Source organism: Tiliqua scincoides, chromosome 12 (genome assembly GCF_035046505.1).
Source record: "Tiliqua scincoides isolate rTilSci1 chromosome 12, rTilSci1.hap2, whole genome shotgun sequence".
Lineage (NCBI taxonomy): Eukaryota > Metazoa > Chordata > Lepidosauria > Squamata > Scincidae > Tiliqua > Tiliqua scincoides.
In genome coordinates, this window is record NC_089832.1 from 17,884,564 (window position 1) to 17,907,804 (window position 23,241).

At 46.0% G+C, this 23,241-nt stretch overlaps 2 protein-coding genes across 4 annotated transcripts in view; both read left to right on the forward strand.

Annotated features, from left to right (window-relative positions):
- Positions 1-6,503, forward strand: part of ATP7A (ATPase copper transporting alpha) — a 48,617-nt gene extending 42,114 nt beyond the window's left edge. For all 3 annotated transcript variants that reach the window (XM_066640279.1, XM_066640278.1, XM_066640280.1), the window contains one exon: positions 838-6,503. In XM_066640279.1, the coding sequence (XP_066496376.1) occupies positions 838-1,114 (277 nt within the window). In that variant the 3' untranslated portion in view covers positions 1,115-6,503. The remainder of the gene's footprint in view (positions 1-837) is intronic.
- A 2,097-nt stretch (positions 6,504-8,600) lies between these two features.
- PGK1 (phosphoglycerate kinase 1) lies at positions 8,601-21,687 on the forward strand. The gene is made up of 11 exons (XM_066640041.1): positions 8,601-8,776; positions 12,472-12,522; positions 12,865-13,020; positions 13,127-13,271; positions 15,813-15,916; positions 16,977-17,096; positions 17,890-18,004; positions 18,419-18,598; positions 18,715-18,892; positions 19,901-19,999; positions 21,182-21,687. The coding sequence occupies exons 1-11, from the start codon at positions 8,712-8,714 to the stop codon at positions 21,220-21,222; spliced, it is 1,254 nt and encodes a 417-aa protein (XP_066496138.1). The 5' UTR covers positions 8,601-8,711; the 3' UTR covers positions 21,223-21,687.
- Positions 21,688-23,241: the final 1,554 nt, after the last annotated feature.

A 23,241-nucleotide genomic window follows, 5' to 3' on the forward strand; every position in this document is an offset into this window, starting at 1 on the left:
TAGCTGTCGAGAAAAGTCCTTGGCTTCTCAGAGGGAAAGACTAGCAACCTGTGCTCCGTTCTGCCTTTTGGGAATGCAGGCAGAACTGCCCCCTGTGTGTCTGAGTGCCCTCTCTTCTAAACTGCCACCCAAAGAAGTCCCTTTTGAAACAAATGGAAATGGCCTGGGGAAAATATCCCCTTACCCTGAGGAAACCTGTAGCTGCCTCCTAACCTGCACTGGATACAGCCCAGGCCATGCAGTCTCTCTGTGCCAGTGCAGGTTAGGATTGGCCTGTCATAGTCACAATATTACACCAACAAGCTGAACATAAAGCTATTTCCTTACTGCTCTTTCTTGCCAACTCCAACCTGATCTGTGTAGTTCTGGTGCCCCTGGGGACCGGAATTAAATACTCTGGAGACTGCCGTTGTGGACCCTGGAGCGTTTAGGAGGTTGGAAAGGTGCACAGGAGGCGAATAGGAGAATATAGAGTTACGGCATGGGAGTAATTGCATTGACTCTCTAAGACACAGGGGATAGAATGTGGTGGAGAAGGCTTCCACTGGTCCCTCCCCCTGCCCAAGAATGCCTCCCCCACCCCCTGCTGCTGCCCTCCCCATGCCCCTGCACCCACCGGCACTGAGGCTCCTGCAGTGGCAGGGATGGGCTGGTGCAGACTTCCTCGCCAGTGCCACTTACTCCAAGGGTGCCACAAGTGTACTTTGCAGCACGTCTGCAACTCCCAGAGCTGGTGGTGCGAACGTAGGATTGGACCCTTAATCAGTTAAACATTCCAGCCCAGTTTCAAACAGATGCAGAACAAAATGTTGTGTCCTTCTCCCCACACTCCTTTAGCTACAAGAAGCCTACTTGTGAGAAATATGAACGCCAAGCCACCAGCCAGATGAAGCAGAAGAGCCCTTCGGTGATCAGCGTCCACATCGGAATTGACGAAACCAGACCGGAGTCCCCGAAACTGAGCCTGATGGACCGAATTGTCAACTACAGCCGGGCCTCCATAAACTCCCTCCTCTCGGACAAACGGTCCCTCAGCAGCATCGTCCTCAACGAGCCAGACAAGCACTCTCTTCTAGTTGGGGACTCACGGGAGGAAGACGATACCGCTCTCTGAAACAGACTCCTTTGGGGTGGGGCAGGCCAGGCCTCTTTTCCTGCACTGATCTTTTCTGGACGTTCGCTGTCTGTACTGTGAGTGCTTTTTAGAATTCTTGGGATTTAAATTGCTCAGTCGAATGGGGCAATTTTCCCCCCCCAACACATTCACATCTTACTCATAAGAGAGTAAGTGTATCTGCACTGTTTTGTCAGTATTAACAAGCCAGAGCAAACGGGAAAAAAAACCCCAAGATGGAGCACACACTGGACGCCAACAAACTGAGCAATTTGGTGGAACAGTGTTTGCATCGCCTTCTGATAAGTCCCCCTAACGTTGGGCATCCTCTAGGATTAGGGCAAGGAAGCCACCAGCACTTGGATCCAGCTTTGTATGTTGCTGGTGTTTTAGAGCGTGAATGAATATGAATGGAACCAAGCTGGGAGTAGGGGTGCCTCTCCCCCCTTCAAAACAGATGTGCCTTATTACATGACTTCAGGACTTCTTTGTAATCCACTCCATATAAAAAAGGCATTCCTGGAGAACTCAAACTGCAGGTTTTTCCTTTCTCAAATGATATAAATCCTGCTGTTTCCTTCTCTCCTTTCAGACTAGTACACTCCTGCAGTGGCTGTCAACCAGTGACCACTCCGGGGTACCCAGTGTGGTGGGAATGGTCTGCTTTTGGCTCAATCTCATCATACAAAAAAGCAAGGTGTGCATGTCATGTTTTGTCCTAACTTTTCCTCCTATTTTTCTTGAAACCGCTGAAAGGTGCACATCATTATAACTTGAAAACAGGCAGATTTGAGCCAAGATCCAAGACTGTTCAGAAGTCCCAAAGATGCACCACTTCCAACTTTGCTTCCCTTTTCGCACTCTGAGTGTCCATATTAAAAAGGAGATCTGAAATTTTTCTCCATTTCTCCCTGATAGTCACAAGGTACCTTTTGTGAAGCACTAGACTGTTTTTCATGAAAATGACCTGAAATTATCCCAACTTGGTGGTGCCCTGGCTGCAGTGCTGCTTCTGCAGTTGGGTGACCATAATTTGACTGTTTGCTATTTTGTTTTGTGTCACGATAAGAATAATTAGTCGTGTCAGCACTGCTAGGATTACATAAAGACAGATGCAGGATCTGGACTTTTCTGCACTAGTGACTGTTTAAAATGAAGCTAATATTTTCTGACAGAGGCTCGTATCGGTAATATGTTTATTGCAGATTTTTGAATGCATTGAGTGGTTTAGATCATGAATTTTTAAAATGAAGACAAATTGGTACTTGGTACACCACATTTCTCACTAAAAATTTACTGAGTAGGAGGTGCTAAATTTTATCTCTTTACTATGGAGAGCTGCCTGCTCAGCATAGCGGAGGAAGTAGTACAGTGGGCTCTCCTTGTCCACGGCTCAGCATCTGCAGATCTGAGTATCTGTGTATACCGACCCTGCAGCTGGAGGGCCTCAGAAGGCTCCAAAATGTTTGTGCCAGCAACTTCAGGTTGCATCAGGGAGGTGTTCCACTGTGCTGGGAGGCCATGTGTGGCATCCCCCCACCTCGAAACCCCTCCTGGACATGATTGGAAATACTTGGCGCAAAATGCAGATGCCCTCTGGTTGCATCTATGAAGCCTTCTGAGAAGGCCAGGAGGCTGTCCATGACCTCCAGAAGGCCAGGTACAGCACCCCAGGCAAGTAATTGCTGCGCCGGTTCCCTTGGCAGATTTGATCTGTGAAATTTAATATCCGCAGGGGGTTCTGGCATGGATCCCCCAGTGATTCAAAGGACGCACTATATGTTCTGGTCTCTCTTAAGCAGATGATGGAAGCATTTATCTCATGTTTACATTACTTAAAGTAGTGAGGTAATGTCCAGCAAGCCCCGATGTTCAGGAAGTGCTGGGGGAGGGGGGTCTTGGTTTTTAACCTCTGGATGAGAGGTGAATGAGCAAATCCTCAGCATTATCCAGCCAAAGTTAAGCATTGTATGTATTTTGGATATCAGTAGGACTTGGGGTGGAACGTAGATGTTTGGCGGCAAAACAGAGGATTCCCAATTCTAATTTTGCAATCAAATGATGACCACAGCGTAGACAACTGTTGCCAGTCCAGGTCAGACTTCTATAGGGACAGCCGTAGGTGATACGATAGCTAAAGCTTGTGAAGCGCTCTCAGTCATTGATGGCATTCAGAATCATGGAATCTGTATTCGGGCATCTCCAAGCTACAACCCTGATTCAGGCAGAATATGAACTCCTCCAGGACTAACTGAACACCCACCCTTGGATTATAGAATCATAGATTTGGGCCTACTGGATTGAGGCTAAGCCCCTGCCAGTGCTGGCTGTCCACAGCTACAACATCCCTGATAGGAAGCTACGCAGCCTCTGCTTAAAGGCTTCTTCCAGTGATGGCGAATCTACCATCTTCCGAAGCAGTTGGTCCCAGTGCTGAGAAATCGGAACTGTCAGGAAGAGGAACAGAAGCCAACTGTGTGTCACTGCTGTTGTTCCAGTTTGGTTTGGAAACTGGATTCCTGGACAAATAGGAAAAAGGAGGCAAGGGGTGCAGAAGCAAAGCAGATAGCAGGTGAAGGATTGCCCCTCCCCATTCCTGCTGTTTTTGTCTTAAGTGCCCTTCCCCCCCCCCCACCAACTGCTGGAGACAAACAGTTAATCCTCTGTTAACCATCAGACATCTAGTTCCAGTCTTATAGCTTGGTATGTTCCCCAACAACTTGTGCATGTTAATCAGGTTTTTATGAAAAACTATTACTTTTACTGTCTGGCACCACATCAAGAAAACTACATACATCTAATCGTAGATCATTTGAAACTCTCCTATCATGTATCATACAGTGTGTTTCAGTTCTCCCTGTGACAGATCAGGAGAGAGATCTTGGGGTGGTGGTGGACAGGTCGATGGAAGTGTCGACCCAGTGTGCGGCGGCAGTGAAGAAGGCCAATACTATGCTTGGGATCATTAGAAAAGGTATTGAGAACAAAACGGCTAATATTATAATGCCGTTGTACAAATCTATGGTAAGGCCACACCTGGAGTATTGTGTCCAGTTCTGGTCACCGCATCTCAAAAAGGACATAGTGGAAATGGAAAAGGTGCAAAAGAGAGCGACTAAGATGATTACTGGGCTGGGGCACGTTCCTTATGAGGAAAGGCTACGGCGTTTGGGCCTCTTCAGCTTAGAAAAGAGGTGCCTGAGGGGGGACATGATTGAGACATACAAAATTATGCAGGGAATGGACAGAGTGGATAGGGAGATGCTCTTTACACTCTCACATAACACCAGAACCAGGGGACATCCACTCAAATGGAGTGTTGGGAGAGTTAGGGCAGACAAAAGAAAATATTTCTTTACTCAGTGTGTGGTTGGTCTGTGGAACTCCTTGCCGCAGGATGTGGTGATGGCGTCTGACCTGGATGCCTTTAAAAGGGGATTGGACAAGCTTCTGGAGGAAAAATCCATTATGGGGTACAAGCCATGATGTGTATGCGCAACCTCGTGATTTTAGAAATGGGCTATGTCAGAATGCCAGATGCAAGGGAGGGCACCAGGATGAGGTCTCTTGTTATCTGGTGTGCTCCCTGGGGCATTTGGTGGGCCACTGTGCGATACAGGAAGCTGGACTAGATGGGCCTGTGGCCTGATCCAGTGGGGCTGTTCCTATGTTCTGTAGAAAAATTGTAATATTTATAATCAAGACGAAAAGTTGTGGAGTTTTAAAGAAAATGATGTTTGCCTTTGCTCTACAAAACAGAAACCTTGGTGCACCTTTTCCAGTTCCCTCTTGTTCTGTTTGGATCAGTTCCCTCCCTTCTTTACTTCTACATTTTGAAGAACCAAACAACTTAACACTAGTTGAAAGGTCCTTCCTTTCTTTGAGGCTGGACAAGCATGGTTTATCTATGCATAATTATCTATGCATTTCCTCAGTTTACAAAATGCTTCTTAAACGTTTGTCATTTCTGAATAATTTTGATAAAAGCAAGTCTCTGATTCAGTTTTTACAGAACTTGGGGCTGCCTCATCCACTGCTGATTCAGATGGCACAAGTAATCATAAATCATGTGCAGGCAGCAGAATTCCTCTGCTTGTTCTCTGCCAAACCTGATCAGGATACCTTGTGGATATCATATATTCACAAAAAACATATTCTCAGCTTTAATTGGAAAAACCAAAACTGTTTTCATGCCTTGAATGTATATAGTACTCATGGAAAACGTCTATGTCCTATGCCTGTAAATATGTTTGTTTCTTTGTCTTGAGTACACTTCTTTATCAAGAGTTCTAATATATTGTCGTGTGTGTGTTTGGAACAGTCTCAAAAATCTGACTGCAGAAAATACTATGTATTGCATTTAATTGTATTTATTTTGCCATTTTTCACCATTGGATATATGTTAAGACTTTGCTTTCTGATTTGTTTAAGATACTGGACAAAACATGGTTTTGTAGGTGTGTATGTTTGTAGGTATGTATTCAATTTAGAATTCACACTTCATCCACAGTTCACACAGTTCCCTCCCCCGCCTACATTTAGTAGACAACTGGCCAGTGAACTGAATACTGTCCTCTTTTTTTAGTTTTTAAAGTGCCACATGTACACTTATTCAATTAAATACACGTTCCATCCCATTTCTGAGAGCAGAAGGCCTTTTTTAAATGTTGAAAGCATGCTTCAAGGGGAAAGTTTGGTTGGTTGGTTGGTACACTGGTGCCTTCTGCCATAAATACACAAAAACACTTTGAACTTAGACCAGAGATTGTACATTTAAACAGAACACGGTGAACACGGAGACTTCCACAGCAGTCTCACCGCTCAAATTACTCTGTGCCACCATAAGTTTAGTTTGGATTTTCCTATTGCCTTTTAAATAAAATAAATATTTTTAAACTATATTTGTGGAATTATGCTACAATTTTGCAACTGTTTTTCACAGGCCAAGACTTGGTGAAGTCTCATGACAATAGGTTCCTTTATATGCTATATGGCGTTAAATGCTCCCAGCTGGCAAGTGTAGATTTTGCAAGTTTCCATTCTGTGTGAACCCAGAGAGATTTGTAAACAGCCACTTGCTCAGTCAGTAAGAATTGCTTCCTCTGGTCTCTTCTGTGAAATGGGTTGTTCAATTTTTATTGGAAATTAACAATTGAGCTTCTTGCAAAGTCTGTTTTTGTCCCAGCCGTAAGTAAATATATATATATATTTGTTTTGATTTTCAGGAAACACTTGGAGGTTATCGAAAAGAAATATAAACACTGTGCAATATTAGTTTATAATACATTTTATTTTATATTTGTGTATGTCACAGTTATAATCCTGTCAAGAATGTGCCTTCAGGTCTGTAAATGTTATGATGTAGCATTAAAGGACAGGTTGCCTATGAGTTCCTTGTTAATCTTGTCAATTCAGTTTCACACAATGTAGAGCTATGTGGTCTCCTTCCTAAGCATAACATTATAGTATAGACTCCCCAAATTACGGCCAACTGTGTCGGGGCTTTTGTGCAAGCGCATTGCATGTGTTCCAGTGTTTATGTTTGGGTTTGATAGTGCTGGGTCAGCAAAAGCTGGCTGTTTCAACCTCTGTATGTTCCAATTTCTAGGCAGACCTTTACAACAGAACCAGTATGTATGTCACAGACTTGGTGTGTTTGTTGCACAATTAGAAAACAAATAGAGCACTCCTTCTCCACCCACAGAAAACACTCCTGTTGAAAAGCCCTTCTGAGTTGGATGCCAAGTGAATGTGGAATTCCTCGCAGGAGAGGACAATCCAGATTTACAGCCAGTACTTGTTAGGATTCTTGTGAAAAGGATGCTGGACAACGTGGCCCCCTAGTAAGAACCTCAAGGAAGAGGTCAAAGGCAGGACCTCCGCCACTGACCAGACCCGAATGTCTGAAAGCACACAGGTTGAAGAAGGAACTACTGGGAGGGAAAACTGTAAACAGCTTTTGGGAAGGACAGAGAGGCCTATTATGGACTGCCTGGACTTGTGCTCCAGCCAGTTGTCAAGGAAACCTGAGGGCTTCTTACATCTGAGAGACTTAAACTCAGTTCTGCTGGTGGGGGTGGGAAGACCACCACTGTGGGGTTCCTGCTGAAAACTCACTTTCTTTTCATTTGCAGCTAATGAGTCTCTGAGAACAAAGTGCTTATGTTTGGCCATCATCTCCTTAATGACACCACCTCCTGCTTAATTATGTCACTTCTGGTCCTCAGCAGGTACCATGAATGCTGTTTGGCCTGTTGTATGAAACGGGTTAGACACCCCTGGTCTAGCTGCATGCTGGCTTTGCACATCGGGCCCCCTGCCCCCCCCATACTGCCTTGGTCTTTCAGCTTGACAGTGAGCCTTTCTGCAGAAATCTGGTGGGTGCAACTTCCCCCTCACCTGCTAGAGCTGCACCTGAAGACTGTCTGCCTGATGCCTTTCGATAAGGCCCCCTGCTTCCTTGTAAGGCCACCTGTTACTGCAGTGGAAGTTCTGGCAGAAATGGAGCCTCATTGTTGGGCCAGCACACTGCCGAAGCCTGCAAAGTGTTGACAGCTCACCTGGCTTAAAAATAAAGGGGAGTGAGAACCTCCTAATGTGGGATGTTTGTGCTTTTCAGAGCAAGAGGGGAAAGTGCCATCAACTGTCTTTGTTTCAAACTCTCCCTTCTGGCGTTTAGTGCAGTGTTTCTCAGACGATGGGTTGGGACCCACTAGGAGGGTCATGAGCCAATTTCAGATGGGTCCCCATTCACTTCAAAATTTTATTTTTAATATATTAAGACTTGATGTGACTGCATTTAGGAAAACGTAACAAACCTGTACTTTGAACAAGCTACTATGTACATTCTTTTAACTGGTCACTAATGGAACCTACTCCTGGGTAAGTGTGGTTAGAATTGCAGCCTAGGATTGTTAAAAATGTTTCCTGCTTGGTGATGTCACTTCCTGTCATGGCGTCACTTCTGGTGGGTCCTGACAGATTCTCATTCTAAAAAGTGGGTCCCTGTGCTAAATGTGTGAGAACCACTGGTTTAGTGTCTTTAAGGTGCTCACAGCCCAATCCTACCCACACGTCCCCTGGAGTAAGCCTCACTGACTGTAATGGGGCTTACTTCTGAGTAGCTCTGCATGGGATTGGGTGCAGGCAGAGCACTTCTTTTTGCTCTTGGCTGCCTTTCCATGCAAAACCAGTGCACAGCCTACTCAGAAGCAAGCCCATTGAGTTCAGTGGTCTTACTCCCAGGAAAAGCGTGCAGGAGCTTGCAAGGAGCACACTGCAAGAGGCAGCCCGCCCTTCCCACTTTCTGGCGGGGGGTCCACCTTCCTCCTCCCCTTTCCGGGCAGCCTCCGTGCAAGACGTGACCAGCCTCCTGCAGCAGCCCGGGCACGCCTGCCCGACCCGGGCACCCGCGAGCCAATCAGGAACCGCGCCTGGGCCTGCCGCCCAATGGGGGCGCGCCTGGGGCGGGGCTTGCCCGGGCCGTCGCCGGGGTGACCCTGGTGCGGGCCGCGCGCTCGGTCTTTGCAGCCGCTGCGCCAGGAAGGAAGGAGAGCTGCAAGCCCGCTGCTCGAGCAGGACCGCGCCAGAGCCCAGCATGTCTCTCTCCAACAAGCTCACCCTCGACAAGGTGGACGTGAAGGACAAGAGGGTGGTCATGAGGTGAGCAGCAGCCCCCGGGCGCGTTTGCACCGTCTCGACCCCAGCTGCATTGCAGGCCTGCTCGCTGGCTTGCTAAGATCGCAGGCCCAGTCTCTTCCCTGGGTCTTCAGGGCACTTGGGGCCCATTCACACGTTACGCGTGCTTTGCGGGTCTGGTTTTAAGATGCACCGCAGTCTTGGTTGTGTCTACTCAGAAGTAAGTTCCATGGTTAGCCTAAAGCCTAACTCACTAGGGCTTGCTCCCAGGGAAAGTGGGGGGTTGCAGCCTTGAGCTGTGGATGAGGCTGCACTGCACGTGTGCTCCAGCCTCTTTTCTTGTCTAGATGGCCAGGGTTGCCTTTGGGGTAGAATGTGGGGTGGGAATCCCTCGCATCATGGCCTGATGTGGGCTGAGCCAGCTTGCCAGGCTGGGGCTGGAGAGACCTCATTTCAGTTCTTTACTTGACCTTGATGGTTAGGCTTTCTCAGGCTAGCCTGCCTTGCAGGGTTGTTTTGCAGATAAGACCTGTAGCCTCCCTGAGCTATTTGAAGAAAGGGCAGGCTAACTTTAGATAGCTTCAGATGCAAACTCGTTTCTGGATGGGTTTAATAAGCTGCAAGTCTTTTTTCAGTGCTCAGTGTCAGCCATAAAAAAGCCCCTGTTTTAATAAAAACACCGCTGCATTTTAACCTCAAAGCAGGTGGAAGCCGAACTGTGTGAATGCGAAGGGAATGTGTGTGAACTTCTTGTGGTAAGGTTTGCAGGGTTGTTACAGAGCTTGCTTACTTGTTTTTTTCCTTTCTTCTGCTGCAAGCCTTGCTCAGAGCCTGCTCTCTTCTGCAGCTTGTTCTTGATTTAGCATCCCACTAAGTATATTCTGAGAGTTGCACAGCCTCTGTATCTGGCACAGGATCTCTGTTCCCAGAAATTGTTGCTGCAAGCAGGCAAACACCACAAGATCAGGATTTCGGTTGCCCTTGGGGCATGTAAACTGCACAAATGATCATTAAATAGCTGTTCTTCCTGCATGATAACAAATGTCTTTAGAATTCGTTTTGAATTAGTCCAAAAAGTCTCATTTTTGTGACTGTGACTTTGATTCATTTAATGAGCTGAATCCATAGATGGAAGGAAGAGGACTCGCCTTTCAGGCCGATACTTGATTGACAAGGAAGGGTGGAAATAAGGCACTATTTCAATCCTGGCAGAGGATCCTGGGAGACGCTGCTGCTGGGGTGTGTGTTTTAGATGAGGGGTTGTAGGCTTGATGCCGGGAACCAAAACCGACCCGAGAAAATCTTGTTATGAATTAAATAACAGTTATTGTTGTGCCTGAGTAAAACCAGCCATGAGATGACCTTCTTGGCCAGGCAGAAGGCTGATTTAATTGCAGGTGTTCACTTCTGGGTCTGGAAAGATTGTTGTACAAACCTCTGTTCAGAAATGTTTACCGTTGCATGTTCTTCTGCAGCAAGTAGGTGGGCTTTGGATTGTCCAAGCCTTGCATATGTGGTTAAGTTTGCAAGGCTTCCTCAAGGTCATCTGAGTTGGGAAGGTCAGTTCATTTCTCTTATTGGAAGAGCTTCTTCTCCCTGGCTCTGCATCTGCTTTCACCATGCCTGTCAGACCTGGGGCCTTTGGTTTGATTGTCCTGTCTGCACAGATTAGAAGCATCCAGCTGTAGCCAGAATCAGACTAGGGAATACATCAGCACTGAGTTTCAGATGGGAGTCCTGAGCTGGTTAAACAGGTATCAAGGAGACACCTTCATGTGAGCAACTTGGATGGGTGCAGGGTCCTGCCTGGGTTGTAAGTTGCATGAGAAAGAAAGGCAGGGTGTGAACTGGAGGAGCTGGTCATCCTGTCCTTGCTGCCGGACGGCAATCCTCCTTCCTAAACAGAATTTCTTATTTCCCTTGCTCATTTTGTAGCCCACATTGTCACCTGATCTCATTCCCCTTGAATTTGGATGATCTTATAGCTTGGGGCCTCACAGATAGGGAAATAATTCCTAATAATAAAGCTTGTATAATAAAAAGGCACATGCAATTGTAAGAGCCTATTACCTTTTCCATCAGTGCCACATTTCCATGTTATAATTGCTCAGAACTGACTCATCTATACAAAGTCTAGAGATTCAGGAGTTCCGCAATCCTGTGAGTAAGTTTCATCCCTTTACTGTATTATTACACAACCCAACTTCCTGTCTCCTTGAGCATTGGGCATGCGCTGTAGAAATGGCTTCTGAAATTTCAGTTCCATCTGGCCTGCTACAACATGTGCCAGTTTGCTGCTGAGTAATGCTCTCCACAGCCTTGTGAGAGGAGCATTTGATAATGTAAGTCACTGTTTCGTTGAATTTGTGCTACAGAGTCCAGGAAACTCCTGCTTGGTCAATAGTGAGCTGTGTGTGATAAAACCTAACGTTGATCTGTGGTTGCTCAGGTAGAGAGCAGGGACATTTTTGCTAAAAATTTTGCTTAGGCCTTACCCTTGCCTTACCTTTCAGCTGTATCTTTCTTTCTAGATGCTCCTTGGTATTTAAGGCTGCATCCTTTAAAGCAGAGGTGTCCAAACATTTTGGCAGGAGGGCCACACCATCTCTCTGACACTGTGTTGGGGGCTGGGGAAAAAAAAAGAATTAATTTACATTTAAAATTTGAATAAATTTACATAAATGAATTTATTAGAGATGGAACTTATATGAATGAATGAAGGTCTTGCAGTAGCTCAAGGCCTATAAAAGACCTTGCATAAAGCAAGGCCAGCCTTTCCTTTGCTGCCACTGCTGCATCACAGATGTGAAACAGCAAGTAGTGGAGGAAGCCCTTGTCCCACAGCTCAGGTGAGAGGTTGAACAGTCGTCCTCGTGCTGAGAGCAGTTGCGTCGGGCCAGCACGGACTCCAGTAAGTCTCTGGAGGGCCAGAGGCTCATTGGACACTGGGGGCTTCCCGAGGGCCGGATTGGGAGCCCCTGAGGGCCACAAGTGGCCCCCGGGCCGAGGTTTGGGCACCCCTGCTTTAAGCCATAGCATCCTTAAGGTATTTAAGGCTCAATCCTTAATGTGCATCCTATGTACTTTTTCCTGGGAGTACACCCTGTTGAACACAAGGGAACTTACTTCTGAGTAGACATGCATAGGCGTGTGCTGTACGCCAGGGTTTCCCAGACCTTTACTCCCCTCCTTGTGTGCCTGCAGGAAACCCAGAAGTGTGAGACCTTTAGTTTCCGCATATGCACTGTTCCTGTAAATGAAACCAGAGTTCCCATGCTCCTGGTTTTACAGTGGTGCACAAGGAGGAGAATGATCAGCTTCTTGAGCAAATGAGCAGGAAACAGAACACTGCGGCCTGCATTGGCGACAGGTTGGAGGGTGGCAGAGTTGGCCAACTTGGGGTGAAACGCACCCAGAATCGCTGTCCCCTTGTAGTCTGCCACTGATGCAGCCCTCATCTGGTGGCTGCATGGATGGACTAGCCATGCTACTTGGTATCGATTTAGAAATTTGTATGCCCGTATGGAGAGGGAACCGTGTGGCACAAGAACCACTGCAAAAATTTTGAGAGTGGGTTGGGCAGGCGGGCGTGTGTACCTTACCACGATACAGAACGGTGGAAATTGTGATTGTGCAACATACAAGACCCTCCCCTGCAAATATAGCCTTGAATTTTTCCTTTAAAAAGATTTTACATTGTGTGTTTTTATTTTGTTTAGGGTTGATTTCAATGTCCCCATGAAGAACAACCAAATAACCAACAACCAAAGGTAAGAGACCTCCTGGAAGTTCTAGCAGGAGCTGTGGTTGAGCTCTACTTTATTTGGCTGACTGGTTTTTCCAGTGGAGTGCAACTCAGAATTATATCTACTATTATTTGTTCCCTTAAAAGTTCCAGATTTGATCCCTGGAGGGGCTGAAAACGGAGAGCTCTTCTGCATTGGTGAACCTTCTGATTCTGTCATCTGTGGCCCCTTGATTCTGTAATCGGCACGCATAATTTCTCCTTTTAAAACCTTAGTGTGCTCAGCTTAGTGCTCAGGAGAGGCCACTGTAGGAACATCCTACGCCTGAACTCCCAGATTAATCCCTTTACAACATTGCTTTTGAAGGATCAAGGCAGCTGTCCCAAGCATCAAGCACTGTTTGGACCATGGAGCCAAATCCGTGGTGCTGATGAGCCACCTGGGCAGACCTGATGGTGTCCCCATGCCCGACAAATTCTCTTTGGAACCGGTGGTTGCAGAACTCAAAACACTGCTGGGCAGGTACGGTTTGGGGACTGTTTCGGGGTGGGGTTTGCTTTAAATGGATTCCTGTGAAGTATCCTTGATATTGGTGAACTGAGGCCCTGTGTCTGGAATCCTCTCGCAGGGATATTCTGTTCCTGAAGGACTGTGTGGGCCCAGAGGTGGAGAAGGCGTGTGCCAGCCCTGCTAATGGCTCAGTCATCCTCCTGGAGAATCTCCGATTCCACGTAGAAGAGGAAGGAAAAGGGAAGGATGCGTCAGGGAACAAGGTGAGGCACCTGTCTTCTGTTCCGTTTTCTCTGTTGCCCCCTTTCTCATTCTGCCATATGAGCCACACTCGGCGCTCTTGGAAAGGCCATAGCAAGTTAGTCACTCCCAGGAAAGTGTGTACAGGATTGCAACCTAAAGGCCTACTTGAGTAGCTCTTGGGGTGGCAGTGGGGAGAGAGTGGGAGCAGGCCTTGGGCTAGCACACTGTCTCCTGCACTGTGGAGAGAAGGGGAAGAGTGAGCCAGGGAGATCTGCCTTTGTTGTGAACTAAGAAGCTGGTTTTTACTTTAACAAGAGGCAGATAATGCCCTTACACTTGGAAGTTCTTTCGTGCATTGGTCTGCCTGATCACTGCTGCAGCTCAGACCTGCAGCTAACTAACTTTTTCCTTGATGTTACCAGAGAGTCACTCTCGTCTTCTAGCATGTAGTAACGCTTGGCTCTGCTTGCCAGTTTCATGTGCAAATATGTCAAAACACGTGAATGGCATTCTACGCAGCTTGCCGTTTAGGATGGTGTTAGGACAGCTGGGCAGAGCGTGCCAGCAAAGCAGATAAGGGAGGAATAATGAAATGGTTGAATGGCAATACTGCTGGATAAGGAGGTGTTTTGTGTGGCAGAAAGTGTGCTCGGGCAAAAGAGGGCTTTTTCCTCTTTGGGGCCTGTTGCTGGTCTGATGCTCTGAGCTTCGTTGGGATTTTTCAGCCCTGTGCTCAAGTGCAGAACTCGCTTCTGCTCCAGGCAGCCGTTGGGTGTCCATGCCATTTGGTGTCTCTGACATTTTCTTGAAGGTCATCAAGAGCACTTGGTCCCAAGTGGTGTCTTTTCTTAGCCACCCTGACCCCGTTACGCCTCCAATCTTGGCTCCTGTTTGGTGCGGTGAGGGTGTAGGACACTGATACACAGTACGATGCCCTTTTCACAGGTTGATACAGAACACCGCCCATAGCAATAAAAATACGTGCAACTGAACTTCTGGAGAGAGAGAGAGGGCTTGGATTCTGGCATCTGACCCCTTGCCATGACCTTTTAGTCTTGCTCCCCAGCTGAAATGAAGCCAAATTTCCCCAGCTGAAATGAAGCCAGTCTGTAATTTGGATTCATCCTTGTCGTTTGTTACACTGTAAATTCTAATGTATGCCACTTGCTCTGAATGACTACTGAATGTGAAGAAATGGCCCTGTGCAGCCTCCTTTGGCTGAGCCTTGCACATAATTGGCTCATTATGGGTCTTGATGAAGACACACATCCATTTAGAAAAGGGATGGATGGCTGAAGCAAAGGCAACAACTGGCTGAATACGCATGAGACAAATTATTTTTTCTTCTCCCACCCCAGACAAGGGGGAGGGCTCAGGTATGATAGAAATGCGTACCCCACCCTCCCAGTGATTGAGGTCCCTTTGGAAGGGTGAGGAGAGAACAACCCTTGACAATAGCTTAGAATGCAGTGCGTTCAGGACGCAGCTCATGTCTCTCTAGAAAGAAGCGATTCCCAGACTGTGGGCCCGTGGCCCATCAGTGAGTCGCAACCCAGTTTTTGGTAGTTCATGAAACTGACAGGGTAGATTATCCTATGTGCATCAAGGGTTAAACAACCTGCAGCTTGGGGGGACGGGACACTGCTCTTCAGTCACCATTATAGCACAGAGGTTTGAACGGCTGGTAAGCGAAACTTTTTTTAGGAGGGTGCTAAAAAGTTTGGGACCCACTAGTTTAGAAAGTCTTCCCTCCGCCCCTTTTCAGAAGCATGATGCTTGTGCTCTTGTCTTGCATCTTAAGAGTCTTTGTAGGGGTTGTCTACACTCCTGGAATGCTGTTACGTTACTTTTGGGCAGCAAAGCGAAGGGCGACTGACTTGGCAGACCTGAGGCAAAAAGGGTACTTGGTTGTAAATGCCAACGAACGCTGTGGCAAGAACAAACTGGGTGTGTGTCTCAGCTAGCAGAGTGTTAGTTGCTGTTGAGAAAAAATGAAAATCTTTTGGCTTCTGCATCTTGCAGCAGAGCCTCCTCCTGGGTCCAGCAAGAGCGGTTAATCTAATTAAATAAAGCGGATTGGTTGAGGGGACTGAGAAGCAATTGACAGCATTACTGTAAACCAAGAGTAATGGAGAAGACTCATTCTACAGAACGAAAGACTTCATTGGGTCCTTGGAACCCTGTGGATATCATTCCCAGACCCTGTCGCAAATGCCAAAATCAAGCCCACTTTAAAAATGTTTTTAAAACAAACATGACCAGAAGGGCTGAAAAAGAGTTTTTGGTGGATGGGAGTAGGAGTTATTTTTCTCTTGGAAATGTTCCTTACTCTTAAGGGTGTCTCATGTTGTATGTGCACACATTTTCTCAGTGATTTGATGACTTGTAGTGCATGCTAATGAAGTAAAATAATCGTCACACACTTACGGGTTTGTATGCTCCCAGAGGCATCTGGTGGGCCACTGTGAGATCCAAGAAGCTGAACTAGATGGCCCTTGGCCTGATCCAGCAAGGCTTTCCTTGTGCTCTTACGGATGTGTGTTCTCTCTTACTATCCCCAGATCAAGGCCGATGCAGCAAATGTGGATGCTTTCAGGGCATCGCTTTCTAAACTAGGAGATGTTTATGTCAATGATGCTTTTGGAACTGCGCACAGAGCCCACAGGTCAGTTACCTCTGCTTTTGTCATTGGGGCTGGCTTCTGCCTGCCCTTGAGCCGCCCCTTGGATATGTAGGTTGGCTTAACCTGGCTGTCTTATGCTAGTGACTGCCCTTCAGAGTTCAGCAAGGAAGCTCTGTATTGGAAATACTAATTCTGTTGTAAATGAACCAGCTCAGTGCTCATCTTTGAGCCTTAGAAACTAGCATTCCATTCTCCGAAAGGCTTGATTTCCACATTTGGATCACTGCCAATATCCTGAAACAAGTTTCTCTTGCAGTAAATATAAATGAGATCTGCCTGCAGTGACAGTGTAGCATTTTCTGGCATAGAGACTGAAAAAACCACTTCTCACGTGATCACTTTAGTCTTCAGTGACTCAGCTATGCAGACTTAATTTCCCCTTCCCTGGTGTCCAGTGCAGGGCCTGAAGTGCAATTGAAATCCAGCCTAGTGGAAAATTTTGGTTTCCGTAGTACAGTAGACTGTTGAGCAGCAAAAACCCACTTGCATTTTCTTTCCAGGGGATGAGGGCGTGCTTGTTAATTGCTGCACACATTCTAAATCTCATCTGCCAAGTTGACAGGATGCCTCTCGGCCAAGGGCTCTCCAGATTCCGGCCCATGGGCCGGATCCAGCACCCTGCCTAATCCCCCCCCCCGTGTGTGGGGTGGTGTGTCGACTGCACAGGGGTGTTGCAGGATGCTTTTCTTTCAGCAGCAAGCATATGGTGTGACCCAGAAAATGACAGTAAGAGATGTAGTGAGCAGAACTCCATGCATGGGATTTTTGCTGCACAAACAGCCTGTCAGCCAGCCCAAACATCTCACCACCGTTTTCCAGGTCACGCTGTGTGCTTGTAACCCAGAAGTAAGTGGCATGTGTGTCCTTTGTAATTGCCAACTACTTCTGGGTGCTGAACTCTGCATGTGCAACACAGAGGGCAGTGTGACTATGGTAAATTTGGCAACTTCTGCCCTCTGGGATCCAAAAAATATGAACAGGGATCAATCTGTAAACTGTAGGTTACAGAGTGATTTTTTTTCTCCCTCTTCCACTGCAACAGTTCCATGGTGGGTGTCAATCTTCCTCAAAAAGCTGCTGGCTTCCTGATGAAGAAAGAACTGGACTATTTTGCTAAGGCGCTGGAGAGTCCGGAGCATCCCTTTCTAGCAATCCTTGGAGGGTAAGAACAAAACCATTTTCTCCATCAGTGCATCTTTCTGGGTTTATCTTAAAATGTCTTTGAACAGTTCATGTGTGTTTAACGATGAATGATGAACAAGGAATGATGAGATGATGATCTCTGTAAAAGCCAACTCTTTTTATAGCCTGTCTGCGAGGCCCTGTCTCAGTGATGCTGTGTTGGGCAGCTTTTAAAATTGTTTTAAAACTCCCAGGCTTGGTTGATGTATGCAGTTATGGGCCAGATTAATCAGAATAGTCTGTGTCTGACATTTCCTCCAGGGTTCAGAGTACAGAGGCCTTACTCAGCCGTTCTGTTTGTAAATTGACACTGCCTGTTATGCAACTATGGCCAAATGCAGATCTAGATCTAGATGCAGCCTTGTCTACTAGTGAGTCTTAAGGTGGATTTGCTCAATGGTGGTGACTCTTCTTTTGAAATTGAAGGAGTGGATTGCAGCCAGTTCGTTGCAACTAAAACCAGATCTGGGGATAAAAATGGCAGAAAGCCATAAAAAGGCCTGGTAGAATAAGAAAGTCTGCCTTTCAGTGAACAGGTTGAGGAAAGCACCTGTAAAAACTGCACACTTGTTTGACCCATATTTGGGTTTGGGTCTCCTAGTGATGAGCAACATTGTGGTTTGTGATGGGCAGTTCTGATAATTTGTCCGTCTTGCACACATCTAGAACATGAAAAGGAATTCTGCTAACATCCCAGAGCCCTGTCATTAATTATCTGTTTAATGATTTGCTTTTCATCTTTTCCTCTTTCCTCACTTACCCTGATTCATCAGAGCAAAAGTTCAGGATAAGATCCAGCTGATCAACAACATGCTGGATAAAGTCAACGAGATGATAATTGGAGGTGGAATGGCTTTCACTTTCCTGAAAGTACTCAACAACATGGAGGTATGCAGCCTGTGATGTCTAAATTCCTGTGTGTGCTGCCTGCAGTCTTCTTAATGAAGACATACACATTATGATTAGGCTGTTGGCAAACCGCTAAATAAAGTATTCGTGCTTGCCTTGAATTCAGGGTGCAAGTTAAGAAATCAGAGTAATTGTGTGCTGTTTAGAAGAATGACTTTCACCCCCAGAACTTCTAGGCTACTATAAGCCTTTTGGTCAATTGAAACCAACTTGGACTTTCAGAAAGCAAGCAGAAAAGGGGCTTTCTCTGACCCTCTGGGCTCATTTGCCCACAAGCAACTCCCATCAGTAAAGAGAGAATTTTAAACAGATCTTGCTTTTGAGATTCTTGGTTTGCTTCTTCCCAACCTTAGCAGGCCAATGGCTCCATCATGCACTCTCTTCTGCTTCCAGATTGGCAATTCTCTCTTTGATGAAGAAGGATCAAAAATTGTCAAGGATCTAATGGCAAAGGCCGAGAAGAATGGCGTGCGGATTACTTTGCCCGTCGACTTCATCACTGCGGACAAGTTTGATGAGAATGCACAAACTGGAGAAGCCACTGTGGCCTCCGGGATCCCTGCTGGGTGGATGGTAGGTGAAGGATGGCAGAGACGGGCGCTGCCTGGCAGAGAAGCTTTGAGGGCCCATGGCTTGTCTCATCTTACAGGTGAAGTGACAGCAGCACTTATTCCTCTTTCCGGTCTCAGGGTTTGGACTGTGGTCCTGAAAGCACCAAGAAGTTTGATGAGGCTGTGGGCAGAGCCAAGCAGATTGTGTGGAATGGCCCGGTTGGTGTGTTTGAGTGGGACAAGTTTGCCAAAGGAACCAAAGCCTTGATGGATAAAGTTGTGGAAGTCACCAGCAAAGGCTGCATCACCATCATTGGTAAGAGCTCTCTGTTCCACCTCCCTCTGCCACCTCTTGGCTGAACAAATAGGAAAATCTTAGCTCCTTTTTTATTTCAAAGGAGTGTTCCCTCATGATGATATAGAAGTCATGCTCTATTTAAAGGCAGCCATGCTGCACTTCTGCACAGGTGTGATGGCTCTGGTTTTTGTGAGGGACACTGCATTTTGTAGGCACAAAAGTGGTGGGTAAAGGAAGTACAGTACCGCAAGTCCTCACTTAAAGTTGTTGATAGGTTCTTGGAAACCGCAGCTTCCAGTGAAGTGACTTATAACACAACTGTATTGATCTATGTAAACAAGAGCCGCATTCCTACAGGATATTTCTGGTCACGAAAACATCACCAGACTTCTAATAAAGACCCAAAACACTTCTAATATGAAGCACTGAACTAAATAGGAGCTTTCTAAGCCAGAGAAAAGTCACACAGACATATTGGGGGGGGGGCATGCAATTCCACACAGATAGTGACCCCGGCCAGAAACTGATTTGTTTTCCTCATCAACTTTATAACAAAGCGACATTAAGTGAGGATTTGCTGTACTCAGTAACACTGTACTTGTGTTCCTCTCCAACTAGTACAAATGCAAATAATAACTTGTTTTAAAATACAAGTTGTAAATAGAAATGCAGCCCCATCTATGCTCCTCTAAGTCCAATTTTGTACACTACACAACAAAAAAGCATGGTTACCACAGTGTACACTCACTAAGGCATAATTTATAGAAATATTTATATCCTGTGTTTCAACCACTACAGAAACTTGTTCAAAATGTTTCCGTTGCATAAATAAATGTTTCAGGTGGAGTACAGACCTCTGGCACTTAAGCTGTACTTGCGTAAGGGAGTGTCAGTAGGTCTTTACTGAAACGTCCACGTCCAGGAGACCTTGTCTTCAGTTTGAACAGTCTGGGTCTTCACTGGCAGCAGGGTCTCGTTATGCATCCAGAGCCATCTAAAATTTCTCCACTGTGCTTTGCTGGGCAGGTGGTGGAGACACTGCTACGTGCTGTGCCAAATGGAACACCGAAGATAAAGTTAGTCATGTGAGCACAGGAGGGGGTGCCAGCTTGGAACTTCTAGAAGGTATTGTGTCTGTTCCTTCATCTTCCTTGACAATCCCCAGTATAGTGGTTTTCAGTGTTTTGCTACTTGGCCTCTTGCGATGTCACTCCCAAGAGACTTTTCTGGGTTCTGCAGCTCTGTTTCTAGGGCAATGGTCTGTAGTAACAAATAGGCTGTCCCTCTTCCTCCACCAGCATCCAGAACCTGGAAGGGTTTTTCAGTGGTTTTCTACTGCTGTGCTCCGTATTCCTGGCTCTTAAACTATTTTCAGTCCTAGCATGAGTAGAAATAGCTTTTCATGGCTAGCCACAGTGTACAGGCTAGTCATTTCCTTCAGACTTGACCAGCTCTGGGTCCATGTCTAGCAAAACAACTTAAAAGTTATTCAAAATCTTGAATAATGCCCCCCACCCATCCCCAGCAATGAACTTAATCATATTACACACACACACACCCCTGCGGATAATGAAGGAGGCCAGCATAGTGCCACAATCGTTTACCTGGGAGTCGTGCCAGGCCCTCCGGAGGTCATGTGTGTCCTCCTGGCCTCCTCAGAAGCATCCAGGATGCAACCAGAAGTCACTTCTGGCTCACACTGGCAACATCCATTTGCGTCTGGGGGGGTGGGGTACTCTGAGGCCCTCTGGCCACTGGTTCAATATCTGTGGGCTCAGAATCCACAGATTTGAGTATCTACGGATAAGGAAAGCCCACTGTAACTGACTCTCCTAAAAGAAGGTGCATATCGTATATACAGAGAGAGCTAAGTACTCTCTTAACCAGTGAGTACTTTTTGATACCATATGAAGAGCATATGTGCTTGCAGAATTTTTAAAACAGCGTTTTAAAAACCACACAAAAGGGTTCACAGCTAGCCTGCAAAGGGTATAAAGTCTGAACACCCAACACATGTAACAGCCCAATCCTATGCGTGTCTACTCAGAAGTAAGTCCCATTAGAGTCAGTGGGGCTTACTCCCAGGAAAGCATGGATAGGATTGGGCTGTTAGTTGGCTACCAGTTTTTCCCTGGAGTCTAGTTCAAGTTTCTGGTCTTGATACTTCAGAGATGAAGTCTCCCAAATACGCCTCTCTGTTGACCACTCCCAGGAAATGAAGGGCTGTTGGTGATCACTTGCAGATGCTCAGAAAGCAGGATGGTTTCTTAAAATAAGCTGATTGCTTGTGTGTGTGACTGCCTACAGGTAAAGTTCTTCCTGGTGTAGCTGCTCTGAGCAATGTGTAATGGATGGAATCTGGGATGGATCGAGACCCCTTCCCTAGAACGTTCCTCTGCACTTGGCCCCTAGAGCAGCCACTGCGACCGCCTTCTGTATCTCGGCAAGCAGCAGAATGTAAACTGGAAGCAAACAAGATGAGGATGATGGAGAAGACGGCTTCACCTTGCAGAGTCTGTAGTTTACCTGCTGCTGGTTTGTCCATGGTTACTCCAATCAGAACTACTGTAGTGCTTTAAATAGTTTTTTTTGTGACTCAAACCTGTATATATTTAAATTTTTGCCTTCTGAACGAAGCCAAGTTCGCCCCATAGTTATCGGTTTTGTCAGGACAAATTCCTCTGTTCAGCTTTAACAGTGTTTCTAGCTGCTGTTGTTTGTTACTTCACAGCCCACAAGCAAGAGGGAACCCCACAGTTGTGGATGTCAGCGGCAATGTTAGCTTTTCAGTAAATGTTTACAGTGCAAATAGAGTTGGAAGCGCCTGCGTTCTTGTTCCTTCTCATTAAGTGTATATAGTCTGTTGAACACGCAGCTTTTTAAGTTGCTTCACGTATAAGATTTGCCTTGCGCATTTATCTGTTTGTTGCAATGAGATGGATGAGAAATACTAGGGTAGTGGCTCCCAAACTTTTTAGCACCAGAATCCACTTTCTAAAATGACACTATTGTGACCCACCTGCTTTAGAATGCGTTCACCTTACCAGCTGCTCAAGCCTCTTGTTTTTTATCCTTTTTTACTTTTGTGGGGGAGGGTCAACTTCTGGAGTGTGAGTTGAGCTCCATATTCATCAAATTGAGGCACACTTGACTACTTGTGAGTAAACACGCACATCAGAAGTCCATCAAATTCCATTAGCACAAGAGAGCAGGACACGATGACAGGTTATAGTGTTTGTGCAACTTCTCATTTAGACTGGGAGATAAACCTTTGGATTCATTAGTTATCCTTCTTTGCCACAGGTCACCAATTATGTCTGCAATTCAGTCCTTCCTGGCCTGCATTGTTCTCTTGTATATTGAAATACCGGTACTATATTCCTGAATTTGTCTGGAGAACAGGCACCTTAGGCTTTTAAGATTGTTGCTCCAAAAAAAAAAAAAAATCCTTTTCCTCTAGATGCTCCATGTTTATGTGGTTGCAGCTTTGGGAAAAAAATCTATATAGTTTAAGAAGGGAGAAAGAATTCCCTATAGCTTTGGGGGATTCCACAATTTTCAACTGAAACTCAGTCACTTGCATGGTTTTGTATGTTTTAAGTTGCATAACAGGATGTAGCTGCCAGGAGTCTGTTGAAGATAATTTCCCATTCAGGAAACATAGTTATGCTTTTCATGGGTTTTTTAATGGGGAAGGGTTGAGCGTAACCACAGATTAGGCCAGCTCATGATGCAAAATACATTTTTCCCTACATAAAGGAATTCTGAATAGCCACAAGCTCTCTTCCCCTTTACCATCTCTGCTTGCACAGCCAGGAATCTTGATTTGCGAAAACCTTGGTTAATATGAAGCTGAGAATTGAGACTTAACAGGTTAGCAAGTTCACATAGGAACATCAGAAGAGTTCTGCTGGATAAAGACCAAAGGCTGATCTACTCCAGCTTCCTGGATTTCACAGTAGCCCACTAAATGCTTTGGAGCACAGGAGACAACAAGAGACCTGTATCCTGGTGCCACTCCCTTGCACCTGTCGTTCTGAGACACGCTACTTCCAAAAACAGGAGATTGTGCATACTCCTTATTGCTTGTAGCCTGTGATGGATTTTTCCTCCAGAAATCTGCCCAATCACCCTTTAAAGGCAGTAAGGCCAGATGCCATCACTGCATCCTGTGACAAGGAGTTCCAAAGATTAATTATGTGCTTCATAAATAAGTGTATTCTTTTATCCTAACTCTCCCAGCACTAAATTTTAGTGGATGACTCCTAGTTCTGGTGCGAAACCAGAGTTTGAAGTTGGTTTTTCACTTTGGCTTCTTAACTTTGGCTATCAGTTCCTGACTTCCTACAAATTGCAGTTTAAACAAT